This window comes from Poromitra crassiceps, assembly GCF_964638095.1.
Source record: "Poromitra crassiceps genome assembly, chromosome: 9".
Classification (NCBI taxonomy): domain Eukaryota; kingdom Metazoa; phylum Chordata; class Actinopteri; order Beryciformes; family Melamphaidae; genus Poromitra; species Poromitra crassiceps.
Genome location: NC_139630.1, coordinates 17,245,819 through 17,268,720, shown reverse-complemented (window position 1 = coordinate 17,268,720; position 22,902 = coordinate 17,245,819). Strand labels below are relative to the sequence as shown.

The 22,902-nt window shown below is 44.6% G+C and overlaps 1 protein-coding gene across 2 annotated transcripts in view; it reads left to right on the top strand.

Annotated features, from left to right (window-relative positions):
* The first annotated feature begins 4,148 nt into the window (after positions 1–4,148).
* The window catches only part of map3k5 (mitogen-activated protein kinase kinase kinase 5), a 180,314-nt gene continuing 161,560 nt past the window's right edge, over positions 4,149–22,902 (top strand). For both annotated transcript variants that reach the window (XM_083643352.1, XM_083643351.1), the window contains exons 1-2: positions 4,149–4,925; positions 5,408–5,693. In XM_083643352.1, the coding sequence (XP_083499478.1) occupies positions 4,758–4,925; positions 5,408–5,693 (454 nt within the window). In that variant the 5' untranslated portion in view covers positions 4,149–4,757. The remainder of the gene's footprint in view (positions 4,926–5,407; positions 5,694–22,902) is intronic.

Here is a 22,902-nt window from a genome sequence, read left to right as displayed (position 1 = left end):
CATACAGGAAAATTCGCTGATAGATTCCCACATGCGCGAGCCGAAGTGTGAAGGGAAATGTCCGATATTGACTTACAGGTCATTTTCCGGTACGCATGTGGGAAAACGGCTATGGTGACCCACACAGGTGAGAAACAATTTAATTGCTCAGTCTGTGGTGAAGGTTTTTTTTTCAAGAAGGAAACTTGAAGACACACATGATAATCCACACAGTGTAACAGTCACTTTGGTTGCAATTACATGTTGGTCCACTGTGTGGCGCTCCTTGTTATTGTATTGTCTTTACGACAACTTACTTTACGTCTCTCTTCTTCTCCAGTCTGCCTCCACGCAAGACGCAAGTCAGACTATTCTCTGTTACAAGACTTGGTGTGTGTGCATTAGCTTCTCTGTCTAGCTTCTACATGTGTGTAGAGAATTAGTGCCGTAGAGACCAGGCTTTATATGGTCGACAAGTGCAATGAATAAACAGTCTGTGCGCAAACCCACAACTGCCGTGGCTTGATTCAGTCTGTCAGGAGGCTAATGGAAGCTACACAACACCCCCAAACTAACAAGTTTGGGGGTGAACTGGTGGGAATAGCGTGATCCTCCCATGTGCTACGCCTACGTCCTGCCGGTGTAGCTTCCCGCTGTCAGGTGAAGAAAAAAAGAAGCTGCTGGCAACTGTGCATGTGTCGGAGGAAGCATGGTGCTAGTCTACGGCTCTCCCCAGATCGGCAGAGGGTAGAGCAGTGACCGGGGCAGCAGGGGGAAAAATTGGCCAAGTACAATTTGGGAGAAGATAGGGGGGGAAATTCAGAAAAAAACGGAAACAATAACCCTGTTCCAAACCATTCTTTATGATAGGAATAGTGGACTATATACAGTAGCTGTGTTCGGAATCGTTTACTCATTCACTCACTCACTATTCCCCATGTGGTGCTTATATCATATAGTGAACTATACGTGGTGGAACGATCAATGAGTTTCTGACACTACCTCACTCTTCTTCTCCTTTGGTAAAGCCGACAGCATTGCATTGTGGTATATGGGAGAAAAAAGTGTACGGTACATTCGCTGTTCACTATAGAAATTGTTCTGCATTGTGGGTATTTTACAGTGGACTATAGGACAAATCAGCGTGACATCACTGCCACCCAGAAATGTGAAACCCCGTGGCAGTTAACTAGTATGAGTTGTGCCAAACAAACGTTAATATCTCAAAAGGTATACATCACATCGCTTATATTTTGACATTCTGAGTGAGAGCAGAATTACCTCAAGAGTTTGATGTATAATATATCCATGTCGTGTTAAAGTTGTGTGAACTGACACAGTTTTAAAAATGTAAACAGGGTCAGCCGGCTAGAGTCAGACACTCAAGCCTCCCAAAGCTCAGGCTCCATAGGGTTCCATTGCCGTTGCCACCCAGTGACACGGTTTGTTTACCAAAATGCTCGGCTATCCCTCGTATAGTGAATCAAATTAACAGCTGAGAATTCGGACACCGCTTTCGAACAGGGCTATAGTGTGTTTGCCTTTTTTTTTATTTATTTTTTACGATTGTCCACATTCTCTGTGTGTGTGTGTGTGTGTGTGTGTGTGTGTGTGTGTGTGTGTGTGAGCAGAACTGTGTTCGGCTAACACTTATCCCATTTCATGTGCTGAATCTTTCAGGAAGTGTAAAGAGCACCCCCTGCAGGTGACCTAACAGAGCCGGATTTTTAAATTGGGTAATTAGGGCAGATTAATTGACAAATGTGCAATTAATTTTTGGCCGTGCTGCACAATGGCTGCGCAGCCTCCACCGCATGAATCAGTCGGGGGCGGAGCTGCCTGTTGAGGTGAGTTGAGGAGTTCCACAGAGAGGTCAATTGTGTTTTTTTAATGCGCCTTTCACAAATCCCATCAGGCAGTTCTTTGTATACATCAAACACATGTTGTATGTACATCAAACACATACAGTATATGTTCATGTTTTTGTATCTGTTCCCACTGACCAGCCTGCAAGCACATAGTCCATACGGATTGGACTTAACGAATATAACTGTTGTTATAGAATGGAAAAGGAGTGGTAAACTCCATTATCTAACACTAATGTAATATCTTTTCACTGACTGAGCCTCCCCTGAAACTGCTTGGAGCCCCCCTGGGGAGGCCCTGCAATGAAAGTTAAGTTAAGTTATCCTTTATTTATCCCCATGGGGAAATTCATCTTGTGCATTTGACCCATTCTCTTCTAGGAACCTTCCTAGGAGCAGTGGGCAGCCGCAGTGCAGCGCCCGGGACCAACTCCAGTTCTTTTGCCATTGCCTTGGTCAGGGGCAATGACAGGAGTATTAACCCTAACATACATGTCTTTGACAGGAGTATTAACCCTAACATACATGTCTTTGACAGGAGTATTAACCCTAACATACATGTCTTTGACAGGAGTATTAACCCTAACATACATGTCTTTGACAGGAGTATTAACCCTAACATACATGTCTTTGATGGTGGGAGGAAACCGGAGCACCTGGAGAAAACCCACACAAACACGGGAAGAACATGCAAAGTCCACACAGAAAGGACCTGGGACGGACCGGGGGTTCGAACCCGGGACCTTCTTGCTGTGAGGCAACAGTGCTAACCACTGAGCCACCGTGTCAATGAAACAAGCTAATTTTACACCTGGTTTTAAATGTGACCTGTATCCGCATAAGTTATCTGGATAATGGTCAAATTTAAAAGCCAGATGTAAATATGGTGTTACTAATGTCTCATTAGAATCAGTTCAGGTTCAGAGCTTCCCGTGGAAAACCAGTGTAGTATTGGTAAATCCTAAATATGTAATCAAACTGCATCATGGTCTTAATCATGTTTCGATTTCCCCTTCATAGTGTACATGCCTGGCCTGTAATATCAAGTCATAACCACAAGGTGTCCTCCTTGTGACAGGAAAGAATGTGGCCAAAGCTAATTAGGTGACCTAAAACCAAGTGACATAACACTTGGTAATAATAGAACAAAACACTAACTCATATTTCATTAACCTGTCATTTTTAAATCAAATCACTCCTAACCACCATAAGCTCAGCAATGTGTAAAACATTATGATATTCTTTTCTGCATGCTTTGCCTCTCGCTTCCAAAGTGATGTCTGTTCTGTTGTGGCAATTCAATGATGCTTATGACTGTCCACACTTCATAGTGCAAACTGCTGGGATCATGAAAGATTAATAGTGGGAGTAGGCCTGAATACAATTAGCTAAGAAGCTATGAGATGTTTGCAACCCACACAAGCTTATTGTGGAGATGGACGTTAATTAGAAACGCTTTGAGTGTTGTTTGATTGAAATTGTTTAGGCCTACATTGATCTTTAAAGTGACTCCTCTAACCAGAGAAGCTCCAAGTACAAAAATCATTAAAACAATTAAATAAGAATAAGAACAACAATAATAATAATTTCCATTGTGGTCCTTGTTTCTTCTTTACTCAGTAACGGACGAATTGGGAAATGTCCCTGTTTTTTTTAAATAGGTTAAGGCTAAATTTGACCTTGTTTTAGTCATAATTTCAAAATCTATTTTGGGGAATGGGGACAGAGAGAGGGAGGAAAAAAAAACAACAGTTGCGAATTCAGGGCCAATGCTTGCTGCTCTAAGATGCTAGTTCGGGGTCAGTCCTCAGCCAATGTGCCACCCTTTGAGATGTAGTCTAGTTTTCTATTCTATTCTATTCTATTCTATTCTATTCTATTCTATTCTATTCTATTCTATTCTATTCTATTCTATTGATACCAGCAGCAGGTAGTAACGTTATGGAAAGTTGGTGGCAGTGACAGTGGGAGGGACTTACCGCAGCTTGGCGTGGGGGCGTTGGTGCCACTGAATAATGCTGAATGAGCCTTTTTGTCCTGCTGTGCTGTTTTGGAGAAATACTCCTTTATACATGGTCAGACCCCGCCCAGTGCTCCATACATGGTCAGACCCCGCCCAGTGCTCCATACATGGTCAGACCCCTGCCCAGTGCTCCATACATGGTCAGGCCCCGCCCAGTGCTCCAGACATGGTCAGGCCCCGCCCAGTGCTCCAGACATGGTCAGACCCCGCCCAGCTGCACAGCTCTCCGCCCAGTGCGTGAGTGTCTGGACTGGGAAGATAACAACACCGTGAACAGGGCAGGGACCGGACGGTCGACTTGAAAGCCTCCTCGGTGGTGCGGGACGGGGTCCACTGTAGTGTCCACTTTGTCTCCAGACAGATGAAAGAGCCGACATTGATGATTGCACGGACAGGTCAGCCGAGCTTTGCGCCTGAAACTCGGGCTTGACGTGACGACGTTTCCGCCTCTGCGCTTCAAAAGAAGCGACGCTGACAGCCCTGTTGGCGCTCCGTGCTGCTCCACTTGGGGGACTACACAGTGGATTTGTTGTGAGAGAGCCGAGAAGGAATGCGAGGAGGATTGACTGGCTCTGCCTCGGCTCCGTGAGCTGCCACATCGCGTCGTGACTCCCAACCTGCCAACCGTAGGCTAGTTACGGTATATCCCTCACGGTTTACCGGGGCGGGTCCTTCCGAAGAAAGCTCGCAACCGAACCAGAACATGGTGCACGACGCGCGGACTGTGTAGGCTACCTGTGTGTGTGGAGCCCGGGTGTGGAGCACCGTGCCTGGAACGACCGTGCACACCGTCCATGGGTGACCGCCATGTGTAGCGCTGGCCCTCGGCGGGGCATCGGTGGAGAAGCCGAGCAGCTACTCCCACAACAAACGCACCGTCTAATAACTCAATGAGTGACACTGTCAACACCGACAAGATGAGCCAAGAGCTGGACGCAATCTCCTTGTCGGTGCCTTCCTTCAGGCCGTGCCCCGGCAGACAGAGCGTCCCCGGCGGCGGCAGCAGCAGCAGCAGCGGGCGTGCGGCAGGTATCCCCGCCGCCGGGACCTTCTGGCAGGTAGGGCTGCAGCCCACCATTATAAACATGATCTGTTCATCTGTTTTAATCACTTTCCCCCCATTAACTTTAATCGATTATAGTAGTTTGGTCTATAAAATACAAAACGGTGAAAAAATAAAAATGTCAATCACTTTTCCCCAAAGCCCAAGATTACTTCCTCAAATATAAAGTTTGATTCTTTTTCATATAGCCCATTTCACAAGCATGTCTCGAAGGACTTTACAGACTGTGTGTACTGTAGCTAAATCTAGCTATTCTATAAGATGTCTTTTGTCCTGACTCCTGACCAACAGTCCACACAGCCCGAATATAATCAGTTTACTGTCATAGAAGACTATAAGAAACTACAAAATATGAAGCTGGAAAGAGAGCATTTTACTCCCCCCCCCCCCCCCCTTAAAAATGAGTCTAAAACGATTGATTCTAACAATACAATAGTTGGCGATTAACTTCCTGTTGTTACTCGACTAACGTTGCAGGACTCGGTGGTTGGTGGCGGGGGTGTGGCTCTCAGCCCCCCTGCTGGGAGCTGTCCGGTGGAGGGTGGAGGCTTGCTGTCCGCCGCCAAGCCGTGCAAAAGCCGTCCGGTGAGCGTGGCCTACGTGGTGAACGGAGAGGCCAGTCAGCAGAATAACAACGCAGAGAGCACGGCGCTGCAGTGTCTGAAGGACGCCTGCGACACGGTGGGCAGCAGGCTGGAGACCGTGCACTTTGGGAAGCTGGACTTTGGCGAGACGACTGTGCTCGATCGCTTCTACAACGCAGGTGAGTCAAGTGCACGGTGGTGTGTACAGTACAGTACACCCATACGCTGTGACAGAATGAGTCAGTACACCCATACGCTGTGACAGAAACTTCTAACACTGATATCAACTCAGTGTCTGCCTGGGGACAAAGTGAGCAGTGACTGATGGCTGACTGACAGCATTATTATTATTATTATTATCTGTGTTATGAATGATTACATCATCACACTATCAGCCGTGCATTTAATTCGCACATCAATCATATTTTTCAAAACCTATATTATCCAGTCAATGCAACCGTGCATACCAACGGCGAAGTTTCGCTAAGCGATATTGCGGCTTTTCTTTTTTCCGATCAAGATCGATTCTTCAGAAATTCGCTTTCCGACACGTACACATCTGTTGCTGTGATTGACAGGTGGGTCTAAAATTCGCCTCACAATTTCGTGCTGTTTACAGAGCTCAACAGTCACGTGACTTTTCGTGACGTTTTCCGCCCCCGGAAGTGAGTTCCCCTTCATTTTCTCCAGAGACATTTAGAAAAATCCTTATATAGGACGAATCAACGTGACGTCACTTGAGACCCAGAAATGCAGAACCCCGCGGCAGTTAATAGTATGAGTTGTGCCAAACAAACGTTAATATCTCAAAGACTATACATCACATCGCTTATATTTTGACATTCTGAGTGAGAGCAGAAGTAGCTCAAGAGTGTGATGTATAATATATGCATGTCGTGTTAAAGTTGTGTGAACTGTCGCAGTTTTTAAAATGTAAACAGAGTTAGACGGCTAGAGTCAGACACACGAGCCTCGCCGCCACTTGGGCTCCATAGGGTTCCATTGCCGTTGCCACCCAGTGACGCGGTTTGTTTACCAAAATGCTGCTCGGCTGATTCCTCGTATAAGGAGTTTTAAGGCTGGAACCAAGCCGACCCGTGACCTTCTGAATCGTGAGTGACCATAAAACATTCGGTTTGAGCAAGAACAAAAAATAACAATGGGGGGAAAAATAATAATTTTCAAATTTCCCCCCCTCGAATTTTCGATTCTTTCCCCCTCGTTAGGGTTAGGGTTAACCCTAAGGATTCTTCGAAATGTTTCTGGAGAAAATGAATGGGGAACTTACTTCCTTGGCGGGAAACGTCACCAAAAGTCATGTGACTGTTGAGCTCTATAATTGCTGTTGCTCTTGGTGTGTAACAGCCTCTAGAGGAGAACGTTGGTCCTGAATGGTCCACTCACTGATGTGACTTTAGTAGACATGGCTTCCAAATAGATTTCAGGGGAATTCGCTTGATCTTTGCTCTCCATTATCACGATGAAAAAGTCAAAGATGAGCCGTTACACTGAGCCTGTCATCAAGCTAACCCATCTGTTAGATTCCACAGTAGTTGCAGGGGTCAAAGGTCAAAGTTCACACCTTGGCTGCATCTCCTCTAGCTGGGGGGGGGGGGGAGACTATTGCCTGCTGCTGGTTGCTCTGGTTTCCTGGAACACACAACACACAGCAGTGCATGTCCACATCGCATGTCAGGGCTTGAGCAGCCCTGCTCTCGCTGTTCTTTCCACACCGTCACTTTATACCCACTGAGTGAAGCTGGAACTCATTGAGCAGTCTGCTATCATTGGGCTGCTTTAATAAGCTCCACAGACGTGGGGCTGATTGTTACATAGTTTCCCCCCCTGGCCTTCCATTGTGCGCCTTGAGAAGTGTGCCGAGTTGTCACGGGCTGACGTTGAGCCGTGAGGCTGGACTTTCCAGTGGAGAGGGCGATGATCGCTGATCAGGGAAAAGGAGCTGAGCAGCAGGGAAATGAAGCTGAGCAGCAGGGAAATGAAGCTGAGCAGCAGGGAAATGAAGCTGAGCAGCAGGGAAATGAAGCTGAGCAGGGAATGAAGCTGAGCAGGGAATGAAGCTGAGCAGCAGGGAAATGAAGCTGAGCAGGGAATGAAGCTGAGCAGCAGGGAAATGAAGCTGAGCACCAGGGAAATGAAGCTGAGCAGCAGGGAAATGAAGCTGAGCAGGGAATGAAGCTGAGCAGCAGGGAAATTAAGCTGAGCACCAGGGAAATGAAGCTGAGCAGCAGGGAAATGAAGCTGAGCAGCAGGGAATGAAGCTGAGCAGGGAAATGAAGCTGAGCAGCAGGGAATGAAGCTGAGCAGGGAAATTAAGCTGAGCAGCAGGGAAATTAAGCTGAGCAGGGAATGAAGCTGAGCAGCAGGGAAATGAAGCTGAGCAGCAGGGAAATGAAGCTGAGCAGGGAATGAAGCTGAGCAGCAGGGAAATTAAGCTGAGCAGCAGGGGAATGAAGCTGAGCAGCAGGGAAATGAAGCTGAGCAGGGAAATGAAGCTGAGCAGCAGGGAAATGAAGCTGAGCAGCAGGGAAATAAAGCTGAGCAGCGGAATGAAGCTGAGCAGCAGGGACATGAAGCTGAGCAGCAGGGACATGAAGCTGAGCAGGGAAATGAAGCTGAGCAGGGAATGAAGCTGAGCAGCAGGGAAATGAAGCTGAGTAGGGAAATGAAGCTGAGCAGGGAAATAAAGCTGAGCAGCAGGGAAATGAAGCTGAGCAGCAGGGAAATGAAGCTGAGCAGGGAATGAAGCTGAGCAGGGGAATGAAGCTGAGCAGGGAATGAAGCTGAGCAGGGAATGAAGCTGAGCAGCAGGGAAATGAAGCTGAGCAGGGAATGAAGCTGAGCAGGGGATTGAAGCTGAGCAGGGGAATGAAGCTGAGCAGGGAATGAAGCTGAGCAGGGAAATGAAGCTGAGCAGGCAAGTGAAGCTGAGCAGGCAAATGAAGCTGAGCAGGGAATGAAGCTGAGCACCAGGGAAATGAAGCTGAGCAGGGGAATGAAGCTGAGCAGCAGGGAAATGAAGCTGAGCAGGGGAATGAAGCTGAGCAGGGAAACGTAGCTGAGCAGGGAAACGAAGCTGAGCAGGAAAACGAAGCTGAGCCTTTTGACTGACAGCACTTTCCCCTCTCATTCATATGAATCCTGTTCGCTTCATCCTGCTGGAAATGTCGGGTTGTCTAAATGAGCGTCTCAAAACTCTGGAAAGTGGAGTTTTCAGGGATTAGGACTAAATGAATAGCAGCTGTATGTCAGAGGCTGGCCAGTCAGTGTGTTGGGGTGAAGGCGGTGTCAGCCAATAGTGGCATGATGTCACTGGTATACTGCCGTCACCATTTTTTGTTCCACAGGTAATGCAGCATGTTGCCCTCAGTCTCAGTACAACACGATTCAGGATGATTTTAATAGCCATAGTTAGCGAGTAATCATGGGTCATTTTAATAGCCATAGTTGGCGAGTAATCATGTTACAATTGAGGGATTTGTCTTTGTGCAGTATGCGGGGCAGCGATCACAGCAATAACAGAAGAGGTTAGGGGCTAGTAGGGGTGGGAAGCACCCCTACTAGCCCCTGCACTAGCGCCTCCTCTGGTCGGTCGTGGCACCTGGTCGGGGTGGAAGGGAATTGGTGGGACGAGCGTGATCCTCCCACGTGCTGTGTCCTACCGGTGAAGCTTCCTGCTGTCAGGTGAAAAGAAGCGGCTGGCAACTGTGCATGTGTCGGAGGAAGCATGGTGCTAGTCTCGGCTCTCCCCAGATCAGCAGAGGGTGGAGCAGCGACCGGGGCAGCCAATAGGGCAGCATGGGGATAAATTGGCCAAGTATAATTGTGGAGAAAATGGGGAAAACTCAGAAGAAGAAAAAAACACCAGCTACATGCATAGGTCACAGGTTGTCATTCAGACTTCCATATTTATTTACTGTAGCACAAAACCCTCCAAAGAGTCATATCTTGAAACAAAACTGGAATAAAAGCCTGAATGCAACTGTTTCCCCTCACTTCACTTCACTCAGCAAGACTGAGACAGAATAAAGAGGTTTACCTGAGGAAAGTCTGCAGGTGAGAGAGAGAGAGAGGAGACTGAGTGACAGAAACAAACCCTCATCTGAAGAGTAGGGATGCACCGATGTGAAAATGTTGGCCGACACGATAACCGATATACCGATGTCAATATGATCTGTATAAAAACACATTTCTATGATACTAACATTTTGTACATACTGAAAAACACATGTAAACACTGTGAATTAGAAAAAGTTATGCATTTCTATTTTCAAAACATTTGGAAAATCCCATAAATATAGATTTACCATTATTACCACATTGCAGCATCGGATGTTAAAAAATGACTAACATCTGCTGATACCGATATGATTGCCGATATATGGTGCATCCCTACTGAAGAGCAAACATGACTCCAGATATGAAAGCTGGCAGTCTGATCTGCTGTCAGAAGACCTTTCAACGCATTTAAAAGCACAAGACTAGAACAGATAAAAACATGAGACTAGGAGAGACCAGATGTTGCAGAAGATGGATCAAATATTAAATTCCAGTCTCCTTGTCCAAGTCAGTTCTCCAGGATTTGTTGCATTTGGCAAAAGTATACTTTACATTCCCCCCCCCCCCCCATAAACTAACATTACAATCAGCACGATGCAGTACTACAGTGTACAGTGTACTGTATCTTCTCCCTCTGGAATAACATTTATGAGGAGGGCCCAAATTAGGATAAGCCAGTTATCCTTACTTTACTTTATTGTTTATTACTTTATTGTTTATTTAGACAGGACAATGCACATGAATAAGACAGTTATACACATACAGAAACATCCATATGTGACAACGGTAAAAGTGCCGGGGTTAGCCCAAGCTAATTTTCACCCGCAGTCCTCGGGACATAAACAACTAAAAACTACAAGATAAATACAGAATATGGGAATAAAAAAAACAATATAATAAAAATGCACAGGGGATAAAAAAACATAAACAAGGGATAACAATACATACACAGAATAATACACAGAATAAAAGCAATACACACAAACAAAAATACACATTTTATACATGAGTTTTCAGAGATACAGTATGAGAAAAGTTCATTCCACCAGTGTAAACAACAGGCGCTGACTTTGACTTCCACGTCAGGGAAATGTATTTATGTTTGCAGCAGCGATAACCAATAGGGTACACATGTTGTGATGCCACTCTAAAGTCCTGCAATCGTATCCGATGTTCACAGATAGATTGACTTTGAGAATGGTTGAAGATCTGAACAATACAAAGTAGAAATGCAGCAGTTCCTATACGTGTATGTTTTACTGTTGAAAGGGTGCTTTCTATTGAGTCGTCCCTAGATTCCTATCTGTAACTGCTTGAGACAGTGTAACAGTAGTCGGGTTTCCATCCACCCGAAATTTCAATTTGCGCATAACAAAACTCAGTGGAAACGCTGCCAAATTCGCAAAAACCTCCAAATATCGCAAAAAAGTTTCCACGCTTGAGGGAGGTGGAAAAGTCGGGTGTATCGATAAAAGGAAAATGCGAAACGTGCAGTGGAAACAGATTAAGCGATATTCCGTTGTCAAAAACCACGCAGTTTGCCTTGATCACTGCAAAACATGGTAAATAATGCCATGGTAAATACGCAGTCGTTGTAAACAGAAGAAGACTAGGACATTAACTTTAAGGCGACTCATATAGAATTGAATGAAATTCTACTCCCTGGATTATAACGTTATGCTTGCCGAGTCGCACCTGGTAATCCAGAAATTGCTTTATGGTCGGTATATGTCATATTAATTACATAATTAACTTAATTTTCTGTTATGATAATGAATCCATTTTCTACTGTACATGTCCCTTTGTTTGCCTCCCCCCTTAATATCTGCACCTATGCCTGGATGCATAAACATGACAAAAGTCCACAAAACCTCCCACATTTAATCCATTTACTGATGTAATTTTCAGATTCAAGATCAAAAGACAAACTCTTTATGTGAACTGCTGCCTTGAAAAGTGAGGAGGAAGTGATAACAAAGCTCACTAAATGAAAACATCCACAATGACAGCTGCTAATGCTAAAGCTAATATACACCGCCCCCCTGCTGCTAATGCTAAAGCTAATATACACCCCCCCTGCTGCTAATGCTAAAGCTAATATACACCCCCCCTGCTGCTAATGCTAAAGCTAATATACACCGCCCCCCTGCTGCTAATGCTAAAGCTAATATACACCGCCCCCCCTGCTGCTAATGCTAAAGCTAATATACACCGCCCCCCTGCTGCTAATGCTAAAGCTAATATACACCGCCCCCCTGCTGCTAATGCTAAAGCTAATATACACTGCCCCCCCCTGCTGCTAATGCTAAAGCTAATATACACCGCCCCCCTGCTGCTAATGCTAAAGCTAATATACACCGCCCCCCTGCTGCTAATGCTAAAGCTAATATACACTGCCCCCCCTGCTGCTAATGCTAAAGCTAATATACACCGCCCCCCTGCTGCTAATGCTAAAGCTAATATACACTGTCCCCCCTGCTGCTAATGCTAAAGCTATAATGCTAAAGCTAATATACACCACCCCCCTGCTGCTAATGCTAAAGCTAATATACACCGCCCCCCTGCTGCTAATGCTAAAGCCAATATACACCGCCCCCCCTCCCCCCCCCCCCCCCCGCAGCATGTGACCGCTGTTGTGCAAAGGCGTCCAAAACAGCAGCTGACAATGAGCCAGTGTCTCCAAACGTGTGTCCAGTCTGTTTTACACACGACAGGCTTGTTGTTTGTCATAACATCACACTATTAGTTGTGCAAACTAGCAAGATCCTCAACTCCCCCCCCCCCCCCCCACCTCCATTTTGGCCCCGCCTTCCCCTGAATTTATGTCAATCTCATAATCCACATGGGAGGCCCGCTAGGCCTTTTCCCAGAAACCTGTTGTATGTGTGTAGAGACCATATAGACTGTATGTAGTAGGGATGGGCATTTCTAGCAAAAACACTATTCGAAATTCGCTGGCCAAATTCGAATTTAATTCGAAATTCGAAAAAAAAAAAAAAAAATGTTTTTTTTTTTTTTTTTTGTGAGTGAAATGTTGCATTGTCTCCCCTGATTCTAAGTCTACGGCTTTATTAATTAATATAAAAAGCTTCTGCTGTGGAATTTTAGCTCAAACAAGCATTGCACCACTGAAGTAAAGAACATGTTACATGACATTGACATTTTCGAAAATAAAAAACAGTTTTGACAATCATGAGTGGTTCATTAAATATTTAGTAGGCTCAGGTCTGAGTGCCAAAGGGGTGCCAAAGTCACCCCCTCTCCCTCTTCATGGGATTTCATCCGCCATTCATTTTTCCATAAACCTTGCTTAAAATGCTTATAAAAATTGTTTTACTTGCTCAAACCAAGCGATTTGACTATACTTAGAATCAGGGGAGACAATGCAACATTTCACTCAATTTTTTTTTTTTTTTTTTTTTTTTTTTTTTCGAATTTCGAATTTCGAATTTCAATAATAAAAGTCGACCTTGATAATAACAACGATTATTCGAAAATTCGAAATTCGATGCCCATCCCTAGTATGTAGAGACACAATGCATCATGGTCTTCCTGCAGCAGTGTGTGTCACAAACCTGTATGTGTGCAGAGACCATATAGACTGTATGTAGAGACACAATGCATCATAGTCTTCCTGCAGCAGTGTGTGTCACAAACCTGTATGTGTGTAGAGAGACCATATAGACTGTATGTAGAGACACAATGCATCATAGTCTTCCTGCAGCAGTGTCACAAACCTGTATGTGTGTAGAGACCATATAGACTGTATGTAGAGACACACTGCATCATAGTCTTCCTGCAGCAGTGTCACAAACCTGTATGTGTGTAGAGACCATATAGACTGTATGTAGAGACACACTGCATCATAGTCTTCCTGCAGCAGTGTGTGTCACAAACCTGTATGTGTGCAGAGACCATATAGACTGTATGTAGAGACACAATGCATCATGGTCTTCCTGCAGCAGTGTCACAAACCTGTATGTGTGCAGAGAGAGACCATATAGACTGTATGTAGAGACACAATGCATCATGGTCTTCCTGCAGCAGTGTGTGTCACAAACCTGTATGTGTGTAGAGACCATATAGACTGTATGTAGAGACACAATGCATCATGGTCTTCCTGCAGCAGTGTGTGTCACAAACCTGTATGTGTGTAGAGAGACCATATAGACTGTATGTAGAGACACAATGCATCATAGTCTTCCTGCAGCAGTGTGTGACACAAACCTGTATGTGTGTAGAGACCATATAGACTGTATGTAGAGACACAATGCATCATGGTCTTCCTGCAGCAGTGTGTGTCACAAACCTGTATGTGTGCAGAGAGAGACCATATAGACTGTATGTAGAGACACAATGCATCATGGTCTTCCTGCAGCAGTGTGTGTCACAAACCTGTATGTGTGTAGAGACCATATAGACTGTATGTAGAGACACACTGCATCATAGTCTCCCTGCAGCAGTGTGTGTCACAAACCTGTATGTGTGTAGAGAGAGACCATATAGACTGTATGTAGAGACACACTGCATCATAGTCTCCCTGCAGCAGTGTGTGTCACAAACCTGTATGTGTGTAGAGAGAGACCATATAGACTGTATGTAGAGACACACTGCATCATAGTCTTCCTGCAGCAGTGTGTGTCACAAACCTGTATGTGTGCAGAGAGAGACCATATAGACTGTATGTAGAGACACAATGCATCATGGTCTTCCTGCAGCAGTGTGTGTCACAAACCTGTATGTGTGTAGAGACCATATAGACTGTATGTAGAGACACAATGCATCATAGTCTTCCTGCAGCAGTGTGTGTCACAAACCTGTATGTGTGTAGAGAGAGACCATATAGACTGTATGTAGAGACACAATGCATCATGGTCTTCCTGCAGCAGTGTGTGTCACAAACCTGTATGTGTGTAGAGACCATATAGACTGTATGTAGAGACACAATGCATCATGGTCTTCCTGCAGCAGTGTGTGTCACAAACCTGTATGTGTGTAGAGACCATATAGACTGTATGTAGAGACACAATGCATCATGGTCTTCCTGCAGCAGTGTGTGTCACAAACCTGTATGTGTGTAGAGACCATATAGACTGTATGTAGAGACACAATGCATCATGGTCTTCCTGCAGCAGTGTGTGTCACAAACCTGTATGTGTGTAGAGACCATATAGACTGTATGTAGAGACACAATGCATCATAGTCTTCCTGCAGCAGTGTGTGTCACAAACCTGTATGTGTGTAGAGACCATATAGACTGTATGTAGAGACACAATGCATCATAGTCTTCCTGCAGCAGTGTGTGTCACAAACCTGTATGTGTGTAGAGACCATATAGACTGTATGTAGAGACACAATGCATCATGGTCTTCCTGCAGCAGTGTGTGTCACAAACCTGTATGTGTGCAGAGACCATATAGACTGTATGTAGAGACACACTGCATCATAGTCTTCCTGCAGCAGTGTGTCACAAACCTGTATGTGTGTAGAGACCATATAGACTGTATGTAGTGACACAATGCATCATAGTCTTCCTGCAGCAGTGTGTGTCACAAACCTGTATGTGTGTAGAGACCATATAGACTGTATGTAGAGACACACTGCATCATGGTCTTCCTGCAGCAGTGTGTGTCACAAACCTTTATGTGTGTAGAGAGACCATATAGACTGTATGTAGAGACACACTGCATCATAGTCTTCCTGCAGCAGTGTGTCACAAACCTGTATGTGTGTAGAGACCATATAGACTGTATGTAGTGACACAATGCATCATAGTCTTCCTGCAGCAGTGTGTGACACAAACCTGTATGTGTGTAGAGACCATATAGACTGTATGTAGAGACACACTGCATCATAGTCTTCCTGCAGCAGTGTGTCACAAACCTGTATGTGTGTAGAGACCATATAGACTGTATGTAGTGACACAATGCATCATGGTCTTCCTGCAGCAGTGTGTGTCACAAACCTGTATGTGTGCAGAGACCAGGGGTCACCAACCTTTTTGAGGTCGAGGGCTACCTGAAGGGTAGAGAGTCATGTGGGGGGCTACCTGTTGAAATTTGCTCGATTTACCTTTAAATAATCAGTATTATGCGTTTAATCGAGACATACACTCTTTTCTTTCACTGTTGTGAAGAAGAACTCTTCCTCCCACTCCTCTTGAAATTGGTAATGTTTTTTCTTCAGCTGGCAGTCGCACTGTTGCAGAGTGAATGACGTAGTGACGTAACGTAAAACTAAACTTTGACCCCAGCCCAGGTGGATCAAAATAGTTAATCAATAATTAATTATACACAGAAAATAAATTATACACAGACAATAAACGTTTTTAAAACGTATGCATTGTTAAACCAATTATTTTCTACATTTGTGTGTTATTGTGGGAAGGGAGGAGAAAAACAAATACAAAATAATTTTTCTGATTATATTTTTTTGTTTTGTTTTTTTGTTTTTCCTTTCTTTCCCCTGTGGCTGAGCCTGTTTGTCTGTTTTGTCTTGTTTGTGTAAAAAAAAAAAAATCTTTTTTTTTTTTTTTTTTTTTTTTTTTTTACATCTTTCTGAACGTGGCCTGCGGGCGCCACAGCGCCACCCCGCGGGCACCTGGTCGCCCGCGGGCGCCGTGTTGGCTACCACTGATATAGACTGTATGTAGAGACACACTGCATCATAGTCTTCCTGCAGCAGTGTGTGTCACAAACCTGTATGTGTGTAGAGACCATATAGACTGTAGGTAGAGACACACTGCATCATAGTCTTCCTGCAGCAGTGTGTGTCACAAACCTGTATGTGTGCAGAGACCATATAGACTGTAGGTAGAGACACACTGCATCATAGTCTTCCTGCAGCAGTGTGTCACAAACCTGTATGTGTGTAGAGACCATATAGACTGTATGTAGAGACACACTGCATCATAGTCTTCCTGCAGCAGTGTGTGTCACAAACCTGTATGTGTGCAGAGACCATATAGACTGTATGTAGAGACACACTGCATCATAGTCTTCCTGCAGCAGTGTGTCACAAACCTGTATGTGTGTAGAGACCATATAGACTGTATGTAGAGACACACTGCATCATAGTCTTCCTGCAGCAGTGTGTGTCACAAACCTGTATGTGTGTAGAGACCATATAGACTGTAGGTAGAGACACACTGCATCATAGTCTTCCTGCAGCAGTGTGTGTCACAAACCTGTATGTGTGCAGAGACCATATAGACTGTAGGTAGAGACACACTGCATCATAGTCTTCCTGCAGCAGTGTGTCACAAACCTGTATGTGTGTAGAGACCATATAGACTGTATGTAGAGACACACTGCATCATAGTCTTCCTGCAGCAGTGTGTGTCACAAACCTGTATGTGTGCAGAGACCATATAGACTGTATGTAGAGACACACTGCATCATAGTCTTCCTGCAGCAGTGTGTCACAAACCTGTATGTGTGTAGAGACCATATAGACTGTATGTAGTGACACAATGCATCATAGTCTTCCTGCAGCAGTGTGTGTCACAAACCTGTATGTGTGTAGAGACCATATAGACTGTATGTAGAGACACACTGCATCATGGTCTTCCTGCAGCAGTGTGTGTCACAAACCTTTATGTGTGTAGAGAGACCATATAGACTGTATGTAGAGACACACTGCATCATGGTCTTCCTGCAGCAGTGTGTGTCACAAACCTTTATGTGTGTAGAGACCATATAGACTGTATGTAGTGACACAATGCATCATAGTCTTCCTGCAGCAGTGTGTGACACAAACCTGTATGTGTGTAGAGACCATATAGACTGTATGTAGAGACACACTGCATCATGGTCTTCCTGCAGCAGTGTGTCACAAACCTGTATGTGTGTAGAGACCATATAGACTGTATGTAGAGACACACTGCATCATGGTCTTCCTGCAGCAGTGTGTGTCACAAACCTGTATGTGTGCAGAGACCAGGGGTCACCAACCTTTTTGAGGTCGAGGGCTACCTGAAGGGTAGAGAGTCATGTGGGGGGCTACCTGTTGAAATTTGCTCGATTTACCTTTAAATAATCAGTATTATGCGTTTAATCGAGACATACACTCTTTTCTTTCACTGTTGTGAAGAAGAACTCTTCCTCCCACTCCTCTTGAAATTGGTAATGTTTTTTCTTCAGCTGGCAGTCGCACTGTTGCAGAGTGAATGACGTAGTGACGTAACGTAAAACTAAACTTTGACCCCAGCCCAGGTGGATCAAAATAGTTAATCAATAATTAATTATACACAGAAAATAAATTATACACAGACAATAAACGTTTTTAAAACGTATGCATTGTTAAACCAATTATTTTCTACATTTGTGTGTTATTGTGGGAAGGGAGGAGAAAAACAAATACAAAATAATTTTTCTCATTATATTTTTTTGTTTTGTTTTTTGTTTTTCCTTTCTTTCCCCTGTGGCTGAGCCTGTTTGTCTGTTTTGTCTTGTTTGTGTAAAAAAAAAAATTTTTTTTTTTTTTTTTTTTACATCTTTCTGAACGTGGCCTGCGGGCGCCACAGCGCCACCCCGCGGGCACCTGGTCGCCCGCGGGCGCCGTGTTGGCTACCACTGATATAGACTGTATGTAGAGACACACTGCATCATAGTCTTCCTACAGCAGTGTGTGTCACAAACCTGTATGTGTGTAGAGACCATATAGACTGTATGTAGAGACACACTGCATCATGGTCTTCCACTCCGATTCTGTCCCTGCTGTCAGTCTCCTCTATACTGATGGTTATATTGAGCAGCTTATTACTTATTACTTTCAAATGAAAGTAACTAGTAATATGTAGTATATTACATTTTGAAAGTAACTTGCCCAACACTGATCAATGGTGATGTGGTTGGTAAAAGAAAAGCCACAAGCTCTGGCTTTCCGATCATACTAACCATGAGAGTGCATCATAAGCCTTGTCATTGGCTGAAAAGAGTTCACATGGTGTGTTATTATGACGGAACAAGGAAGTAAACTCAGGCTATTATTAACCAACCAACAAAACGGTCCACGACATCCCTGCCTCTCACTTACAATACATCAACTGCAGTCATTTCTCTTCGGATGTTGACCACCAGGGAGAGAAATCACAATGCCGCTCAATCACAATGTTCTCCCCAATTGTACCAGGCCAGTGCCCCCTGCTGTCCCGGGTGTTGCTAACCTGACGCTGCCAGATGGTTTGTTTTCACATCTCCACCTGGGAAAAATACCTGGCAGGTGATTGGATGGACCATCATAAATCCCGCCTCTATAGCTGCATCATGGGATGCTGATTGGTGCGAACCACCGGTGGTTCAGATTGAACCACTTCAGATTGAACCACCGGTGGTTCAGATTGAACCACTTCAGATTGAACCACCGGTGGTTCAGATTGGAGCGTGGCAAGATGGATCTGTCATGTGATCTGATCTCGTGCGAATCCAGCTGCCTCGCAAGGTTAGCTTGTTGCTCCGCCCCCCTCCGCCCATCTGGGGGGAGTTGTAGACTAGCGCCCGCCTCCTCCGATACACGTGCAGCCGCCCGCCGCTTCTTTTCACCTCTGACTGCGAGGTGTTTTCCCAGCAGGACAGGAGTTCGAACCTGCGACCCTCGTGTTGGCAGGCAGGGAATCTAGCGCTGCTGCTGCTGCACTACCCGGATGCCTGTGAGCATTTCTCTTAGTGTTGCTGCTGCACTACCCGGATGCCCCTGAGCATTTCTCTTAGTGTTGCTGCTGCACTACCCGGATGCCCGTGAGCATTTCTCTTAGTGTTGCTGCTGCACTACCCGGATGCCCGTGAGCATTTCTCTTAGTGTTGCTGCTGCACTACCCGGATGCCCGTGAGCATTTCTCTTAGTGTTGCCTGCACTCAGCAGTCTCCGGGAACAGTAGTCACAGAGACGGCAGCAGCTAAGATCAATACTTTCACAAGCGTCGGTGGCGCCTGGTCGACTCCTCCAGCTGCTCCGATGACTCACTGTAAATCATCGTTCTATCTCTCGAGACTGGAATACCCGAAACGCGCACACGCACGCACGCACGCACGCACGCACGCACGCACACACACACACACACACACACACACACACACACACACACACACACACACACACACACACACACACACACACACACACACACACACACACACACACACACACACACACACACACAGACACAGCCAAAGGTCAGTAGTAGACCAGGAGATTGAAAAGGCCTCTCACTCTGTTGTCGCCTGCACCTTCTTGCTTCTTGCAGCAGTACTGACATTTCATTTGGTATCAATAGTGCAGGCTCACTTAGCTCTCCTGTATTAGCAGGAGGTGTTGACTCATGGCTGTGGTATGCAGCCATTTACCAGCCTGGTTGAACATTACGTTGCATCACTGTGTTGTTTGGCACAGACTTGCCACTTGTCACTTGTCACTTGTCACAGTCCCCGGTCACTTTGAAAACAGCTTTGCCTCCGTTTCAGTGTTTGCTTACCTTTCCTTTTGAGTGACTGAGAACTGCACTTGTCCTGCCATTCACAGTGGGAAATTACACGCTTTATTTATTTATTTTATTTTTTATTATTATTATTATTATTATTATTATTATTATTATTATTATTATTATTATTATTATTATTATTATTATTATTATTATTATTATTATTATTATTATTATTATTATATATTTTTTTAAGCAGTGCACTTGTCCATGCCACAGTGGGAAACTGACACTTTCTTTTTAAGCAATGCACTTGCTCTATTTAGCTTTGTTGTGCTAGTGGGAACGCTTCAGAGGGACGTTGTGGTTTGGGGAGTGTCTTCCACACAGCCGACACATTTCCTCACTGACACATCACGTCTGTAATAGTCTGCAATGGCTCTCAAGACGAGCTTTAATGATCCTTCAGTGAGCTCACCGGCTGCAGCCTGGAGGTTTGAGGAGCGGCTTTGCAAATAACTCCTTTTCGAAAGGTGCCAAAAAAAACAGATCGAATTCCCGCCCAGATGTCCATGTTATTTGTGACATGAAACAAAGCGTGGTCTCAAAGGTGTGGCTTTGCTTTGAGATGTTTTGTATATGCACGGGAAAGCCTCGCCAGCTACCAGTGAATCTGCAGCCAAGTAGGACACAGATGTAATTCTTCCACAGCGAGGCGAGGTCCCACTCTGTCCAGCATCAACATTGCAGAGTGTCAGCTGACAGACAGAGTCTTGCAGAGAGCGTGTAAGGATCCTCCAGCCGCTGATCCTGGCCTGAACTCTTCAGATCCCCATTTAGCCCCGCCCTCCACCGAGAGCCAAAGCCAACGACACTTCCTGCTTCAGCATGTGTACCAGATGGCTTTCACCCGCTATTTATTTTCCCATAGACATTTTGTAAAATGCCTTTAAAAATAGTTTTACTTGGTCAAACCAAACAATTCAGCTATATTTAGAAAGAGAGAGACTATAGTTAAGTTTTGGTCTAAGTGAAATGTTATATGGGCTCTCCTGTTTCTAAATATAGCTGAATCGTTTGGTTTGACAAAGGACAACTATTTTTATAAGCATTTTACGAAATGTCTATGGGAAAATAAATGGCGGATGAAAGGTCTTGTACGCATGCTGAAGCAGAAAGTGACGTGGACTTTGGCTCTCCTTTGGCCCGGCCCTCCATTGGCCCGGCCTCTGCTAAGTTGTTTATCCCCCCTGCTGTTTACTATGGCTCGCTTGGCTGCTCGTCAAGAGGCGAGGGAGCACAAGGTCAGAGGGATTTAGAGCGCAAGCCACTCGCTGCCTGGGGAGAACTTCCAGGAGAAAGTAGAGCACTAAACATACATGTGTTTTAACCTCCAGGAGAAAGTAGACCACTAAACATACATGTGTTTTAACCTCCAGGAGAAAGTAGAGCACTAACATACATGTGTTTTAACCTGCAGGAGAAAGTAGACCACTAAACATACATGTGTTTTAACCTGCAGGAGAAAGTAGAGCACTAACATACATGTGTTTTAACCTGCAGGAGAAAGTAGACCACTAAACATACATGTGTTTTAACCTGCAGGAGAAAGTAGAGCACTAACATACATGTGTTTTAACCTGCAGGAGAAAGTAGACCACTAAACATACATGTGTTTTAACCTGCAGGAGAAAGTAGACCACTAAACATACATGTGTTTTAACCTCCAGGAGAAAGAAGACCACTAAACATACATGTGTTTTAACCTCCAGGAGAAAGTAGAGCACTAAACATACATGTGTTTTAACCTCCAGGAGAAAGTAGACCACTAAACATACATGTGTTTTAACCTCCAGGAGAAAGTAGAGCACTAAACATACATGTGTTTTAACCTCCAGGAGAAAGTAGAGCACTAAACATACATGTGTTTTAACCTCCAGGAGAAAGTAGAGCACTAACATACATGTGTTTTAACCTGCAGGAGAAAGTAGACCACTAAACATACATGTGTTTTAACCTCCAGGAGAAAGTAGACCACTAAACATACATGTGTTTTAACCTCCAGGAGAAAGTAGAGCACTAACATACATGTGTTTTAACCTGCAGGAGAAAGTAGACCACTAAACATACATGTGTTTTAACCTGCAGGAGAAAGTAGAGCACTAACATACATGTGTTTTAACCTGCAGGAGAAAGTAGACCACTAAACATACATGTGTTTTAACCTGCAGGAGAAAGTAGACCACTAAACATACATGTGTTTTAACCTCCAGGAGAAAGTAGAGCACTAAACATACATGTGTTTTAACCTGCAGGAGAAAGTAGAGCACTAAACATACATGTGTTTTAACCTCCAGGAGAAAGTAGACCACTAAACATACATGTGTTTTAACCTCCAGGAGAAAGTAGAGCACTAACCATACATGTGTTTTAACCTGCAGGAGAAAGTAGACCACTAAACATACATGTGTTTTAACCTCCAGGAGAAAGTAGAGCACTAAACATACATGTGTTTTAACCTGCAGGAGAAAGTAGAGCACTAACATACATGTGTTTTAACCTGCAGGAGAAAGTAGACCACTAAACATACATGTGTTTTAACCTGCAGGAGAAAGTAGACCACTAAACATACATGTGTTTAACCTGCAGGAGAAAGTAGACCACTAAACATACATGTGTTTTAACCTGCAGGAGAAAGTAGACCACTAAACATACATGTGTTTTAACCTGCAGGAGAAAGTAGAGCACTAACATACATGTGTTTTAACCTGCAGGAGAAAGTAGAGCACTACATGTGTTTTAACCTGCAGGAGAAAGTAGACCACTAAACATACATGTGTTTTAACCTCCAGGAGAAAGAAGACCACTAAACATACATGTGTTTTAACCTGCAG